Source organism: Oreochromis niloticus, linkage group LG20 (genome assembly GCF_001858045.2).
Source record: "Oreochromis niloticus isolate F11D_XX linkage group LG20, O_niloticus_UMD_NMBU, whole genome shotgun sequence".
NCBI classification, from domain to species: Eukaryota; Metazoa; Chordata; class Actinopteri; order Cichliformes; family Cichlidae; genus Oreochromis; species Oreochromis niloticus.
Genome location: NC_031984.2, coordinates 36,077,289 through 36,083,247, shown reverse-complemented (window position 1 = coordinate 36,083,247; position 5,959 = coordinate 36,077,289). Strand labels below are relative to the sequence as shown.

General features: G+C 40.4%; 1 protein-coding gene across 1 annotated transcript; it reads right to left on the bottom strand.

The window, feature by feature from the left end:
* Positions 1 to 553: 553 nt before the first annotated feature.
* Positions 554 to 5,610, bottom strand: LOC100699862 (troponin C, slow skeletal and cardiac muscles). The gene is made up of 6 exons (XM_003454248.5): positions 5,460 to 5,610; positions 4,763 to 4,793; positions 2,052 to 2,198; positions 1,801 to 1,915; positions 1,449 to 1,585; positions 554 to 754 (listed from the first exon to the last, which is right to left on the bottom strand). The coding sequence occupies exons 1-6, from the start codon at positions 5,481 to 5,483 to the stop codon at positions 723 to 725; spliced, it is 486 nt and encodes a 161-aa protein (XP_003454296.1). The 5' UTR covers positions 5,484 to 5,610; the 3' UTR covers positions 554 to 722.
* Positions 5,611 to 5,959: the final 349 nt, after the last annotated feature.

Here is a 5,959-nt window from a genome sequence, read left to right as displayed (position 1 = left end):
ACTGCACAACAAATGTGCATTTGGGGATAATAAAAACCTCCCTGATCCTCCAGAGTCAACTTATCCTTCTGTCCTCCACCCGTTGTCTCTGTCTCTCTCTGTGTCTTGCCAAGTGCGTGGTGTATATGGACGTGGACATATGAATGTCCACAGTCATAATATATATGGACATACAGTAATAAGTCGAGAGATGTGATAAAATGCCAGGCTTCTTCCCGCTAACCATCAGATCATTCCACCGGAATGTTGAATTCCATGTTTTGTTTCTTGTGGGCTTGTCTTTGCTCTCATCTCCTTTGTGCATAGCCTCATGTACCAAGGCGGGATGCAAGTGGAAAACTTGGAATTACCTGCCCGCCCTCATCCATTCTGTGGAGCCTTGGAAAAGCCACAACTTTTATTCCTGCCTCGTGTCCTGCGCCGGAGTCCAGTGTCCCATTGAAACTATAACACGACTGTGCAGCCCAGTTAATCACTATAGAAATTATACTAATTGACTTTCAGTTAAGCTAATTTACACAAAATATTATGACAGACAAAACAAACATGTAAGTATTTTTATTCAGAAAAAATATTTTATTCAATGAAATCTCCTGGAAAAGCTGTTAAGGCCTTGAAGGTACAGTCTTAGAAAAACCAGTGAAGATATATTCATGAAGGCCTTTGATGACATTGCCAACACATGTAGAAGATAGAAGATGTGAAGCGTCCGGTAGAATCCTTTATTCAACTCCTTTCATGAACTCCAGGAACTCTGTCAGAGACAACGAACAGGTCAGTACATCAGCAAAGCTAATTACTAATTATCCATGACTAGGTACAATGGAGTTTTCTACACAACACTATTTGATTTTAAAATCAAAGTCCATAAATATCATTCTCACAGTTACTCCCCATTACTCCTTTGGATTTTGTTTATTTGCCTTTTGAACTCAGTTTCTGATTTTTGTAAATGGTAAATGGCCTGCATTTGTATAGCGCTTTTCTAGTCCATAGGACCCCAAAGCGCTTTACACTACATTCAGTCATTCACCCATTCACACACACATTCACACACTGGCGATAGCAAGCTACATTGTAGCCACAGGTGCCCTGGGGCGCACTGACAGAGGCGAGGCTGCCGGACACAGGCGCCACCGGGCCCTCTGACCACCACCAGTAGGCAAACATGGGGTTAGTATCTTGCCCAAGGATATTTGGCATGCAGCTAGGATGCAGCCTGGGATCGAACCACCGACCTTCTGATTAGTGGCTGACCTGCTCTGCCACCTGAGCTACAGCCACCCCTTGTTACTTTATACACTTTGTCAGCCACAATAAAGAGCTCAATGACTCTGTAATCATTCTCAGTGAAATGGTTTGTGAACGTGATGAAAATGTCCTCCTTATGTTGTAAGGAGAAAGCTGTTTTGTGCACATTTTAATTGCAAATAAACTGCTTCCCATACCATCATAATCAATTTTGCCATCATTGTTTTTGTCTCCATCCTTCATCAACTCTTCGATGTCATCTTCAGTGATGGCCTCTCCAGTGGACTCCAGCATGGACTTCAGCTCTTCTAAGTCTATGTATCCATCTCCATTCCTTAACATAAAAATACACTCATCAATCCTACGTGCAATGCTCGCTGAGGTGCGTCTTTTGGCATTAAGATTATTACTGTATGTGTACTTTACAAGCACAAAAATATTCAAAACATCCCTCAATCGCCTACTGGCAGTCAGCAAAGATTTGTCTTGTATCAGGCTGGTGGTATTTTCTTTGTATTACAGCTGCGTGAGAACACAAAAAAGACCTACTTGTCAAACATGCGAAAAAGTTCAGCCAACTCCTCCTCAGATTTTCCTTTGCTCTCCTCCTTCATGCAGCGGACCATCATCACCAAGAACTCATCGAAATCTACTGTCCCGCTGCCTGTGAAAATACAGCAAATAAATAAATCAGGACTATAATGTCTTTTTCACCTTTTTTTTTTTTTTTTTTTTTAAATATGTTAACCATGTTATGAAATAAACATGTTCCTGATCCCGACATACTAATAGTGACATACCATCTTCATCCACCTCGTCAATCATCTCCTGTAACTCCTCAGGAGTGGGATTCTGTCCCAGCATTCTCATCACCTTTCCTAACTCTTTGGTACTGATGCAGCCGTCCTCTGCATCCTGGATGAAGATATCAAACGCAGCTTTGAACTCTGAAAAACAAATTGTTGTCGTTACTGAGATTGTTGTTAAAGTTGCACACAACAACAAACAGCCGATACAGACTAGACTGATGCTGAAAATATAACATCTGTCAAGACAAAACTAACTTTGAACTGTTTCTTAAACTGTTTCTATCAAGGGCTTGTTTAGTGTTTACAGCATCTAATATTACAGGAATTCACTGATTATTCTTTGTTATGATAAAATCTGTCATTTAACCACAAAGATCCGAATCCTATAATCTTATAATTTATCCACAATGGAAAACAGAAAATAAAATATTTACACTGGAAAAATGTATCGTTTTAATGTATATTTGATGGCAGCAGCACATCTCGTGTTCACATTTGTAAGTAAAATGCAAATATTGAGCAGCAGCAATGAGTAAAACTTGAGAATCTTCTCTGCCAGTGCCAAACAACTTCTACTCTGTTACAGTGGCTTGCAAAAGTATTCGGCCCCCTTGAACTTTCCCACATTTTGTCACATTACAGCCACAAACATGAATCAATGTTATTGGAATTCCAGGTGAAAGACCAATACAAAGTGGTGTACACGTGAGAAGTGGAACCAAAATCATACATGATTCCAAACATTTTTTACAAATAAATAACTGAAAAGTGGGGTGTGCGTAATTATTCAGCCCCCTGAGTCAATACTTTGTAGAACCACCTTTTGCTGCAGTTCCAGCTGCCAGTCTTTTAGGGTATGTCTCTACCAGCTTTGCACATCTACAGACTGAAATCTTTGCCCATTCTTCTTTGTAAAACAGCTCCAGCTCAGTCAGATTAGATGGACAGCGTTTGTGAACAGCAGTTTTCAGCTCTTGCCACAGATTCTGGATTGGATTTAGATCTGGACTTTGACCGGGCCATTCTAACACATGGATATGTTTTGTTTTAAACCATTCCATTGTTGCCCTGGCTTTATGTTTAGGGTCGTTGTCCTGCTGGAAGGTGAACCTCCGCCCCAGTCTCAAGTCTTTTGCAGACTCCAAGAGGTTTTCTTCCAAGATTGCCCTGTATTTGGCTCCATCCATCTTCCCATCAACTCTGACCAGCTTCCCTGTCCCTGCTGAAGAGAAGCACCCCCAGAGCATGATGCTGCCACCACCATATGTGACAGTGGGGATGGTGTGTTCAGAGTGATGTGCAGTGTTAGTTTTCCGCCACACATAGCGTTTTGCATTTTGGTCTCATCTGACCAGAGCACCTTCTTCCACATGTTTGCTGTGTCTCCCACATGGCTTGTGGCAAACTGCAAACGGGACTTCTTATGGTTTTCTGTTAACAATGGCTTTCTTCTTGCCACTCTTCCATAAAGGCCAACTTTGTGCAGTGCACGACTAATAGTTGTCCTATGGACAGATTCCCCCACCTGAGCTGTAGATCTCTGCAGCTCGTCCAGAGTCACCATGGGCCTCTTGGCTGCATTTCTGATCAGCGCTCTCCTTGTTCGGCCTGTGAGTTTAGGTGGACGGCCTTGTCTTGGTAGGTTTACAGTTGTGCCATACTCCTTCCATTTCTGAATGATGGCTTGAACAGTGCTCCGTGGGATGTTCAAGGCTTGGGAAATCTTTTTGTAGCCTAAGCCTGCTTTAAATTTCTCAATAACTTTATCCCTGACCTGTCTGGTGTCTAAATCCAATCAAGAATCTGTGGCAAGATCTGAAAACTGCTGTTCACAAACGCTGTCCATCTAATCTGACTGAGCTGGAGCTGTTTTGCAAAGAAGAATGGGCAAGGATTTCAGTCTGTAGATGTGCAAAGCTGGTAGAGACATACCCTAAAAGACTGGCAGCTGGAACTGCAGCAAAAGGTGGTTCTACAAAGTATTGACTCAGGGGGCTGAATAATTATGCACACCCCACTTTGCAGTTATTTATTTGTAAAAAATGTTTGGAATCATGTATGATTTTGGTTCCACTTCTCACGTGTACACCACTTTGTATTGGTCTTTCAGGTGGAATTCCAATAACATTGATTCATGTTTGTGGCTGTAATGTGACAAAATGTGGGAAAGTTCAAGGGGGCCGAATACTTTTGCAAGCCACTGTATTTATTCTGGCAACATTTATGGCTTTTCTATGGTGTGAGATTTATTGTCAAACAATGAAATAATCCAACAACCACAAATTTACCAATTTAGTTCTATTTATTTTATTTGTTTTCTGTTTAACCATCTTTGATTTGTCTAAAATATTTGTTTATGCTTGCTTGAAAATGTAGCTTCACATATCAGAGACTTTACAACAGCGGCCATCTCAGGCCCTTTTTCACACATGGAAATCTGAGGCAACGATCACGAATCCCTCAAAATAATAATAAAAATAAAAAAATAATCAGGATCTGTAACTGAAACAAAATGAACACAAAACATAATAAAAACAAAACATATTCATATTATTAATATAAAGTGCCTTAAGGCGACTGTTGTGATTTTGTGCTGTATAAATAACATTGAATTATAATTATATAACTTATTTGTCAAATGTGGCATTTGTCATTTCATCTAATAAAGAGAAAGACAGTAATAGAATAAGTCGTTTCCTCACCATTTTTCTGCTCCTCTGTTAAGTTCTCAACCTGGAGGAAAACATCACATTTTAATTTACATGAAATTCATCTGACTTGTGTTTTTCCTTTGGTGATTCTTTGTGCCACTCAGCAGCAGCAGAGGTTCACGTCTGCAGCTTCATTCCTGCTCTCAGTATGGACTGCAATGTGACACTAATTTCTCCACTTGCTATTCTTGTTTATGGAAGTTGATTTGACGGGGTCAGCAGCTGTCACTTCTCTTCTTCCCTTCAACTGTCCAGCTGTTCTTTGTTCTCTTGTCAGGCACCATTTATTTATACTTATAAAAGTGACATTTTCAAACCTTTTTCAGACCAGCGGCTTGACTCCAACATGAGTTTGGTGACCTCGGGCAAATATTCAAATGAATCCTTTTTCTTTTCTATGAACTTACTCCTAAAACTCTTCATTGCACTGTATTGTGAAGTTGGTCAAATATATCACATTGGTACACAAGGCTGACTGAGCTCAGATTTCACTGTAAAGCTACAGTAATGCAAAGCTTACAATAATAACATAACTTCATATTTTCAGGAGGATATTGACAGTTGTTAAAAAACAACTATATAGTCTGTCTTATAATATAATGTTATAATTGTCCAATAAATATGTATATCATAGAAGACATGTTATAGAAGGAAATATAACAGCATACTCGGCATTATCAGTACTCACCGCTGCTTTATATACATCATCCATGGCTGCTTATCTGATCCTGCAGTTGAAACAAGAGCACACTCAGACACAGGACGAGTGCTGGCAGTTATAACTCCCTCTACCTTTATTGTGAGAGGACTGTGAAACTAAAAAAAGGCTCTTGACCTATCTCACAAAATTCAAGGAGGATGGTGGGAGGGGTGACAGAGGGATTACAAGAGAGAAGTCTATAAATAGGAAACAACAGAAGGCAGCAAAGAACAGTGAAACACTGTCAGTAGCCCCTCAGCTCTCCACTGCAGCAGATTTGAAACAAATCACTGCAGGCTTCAGCTTTTTCTTTTGGTCTGTGAAGGTTACTCCCAGTAAACACCAGGACTGCTGTAGTTCCCAGTGACCTTCACTTACAGGACTGTAATGGACCGTAATATCTTAAGAGCTTCTCCGATTTTAGAAAAGACATGGTGTCATTGAACCACTGAGTGCTGGAGGGAGCTTTAGTCGACTTCCAGTGAAGA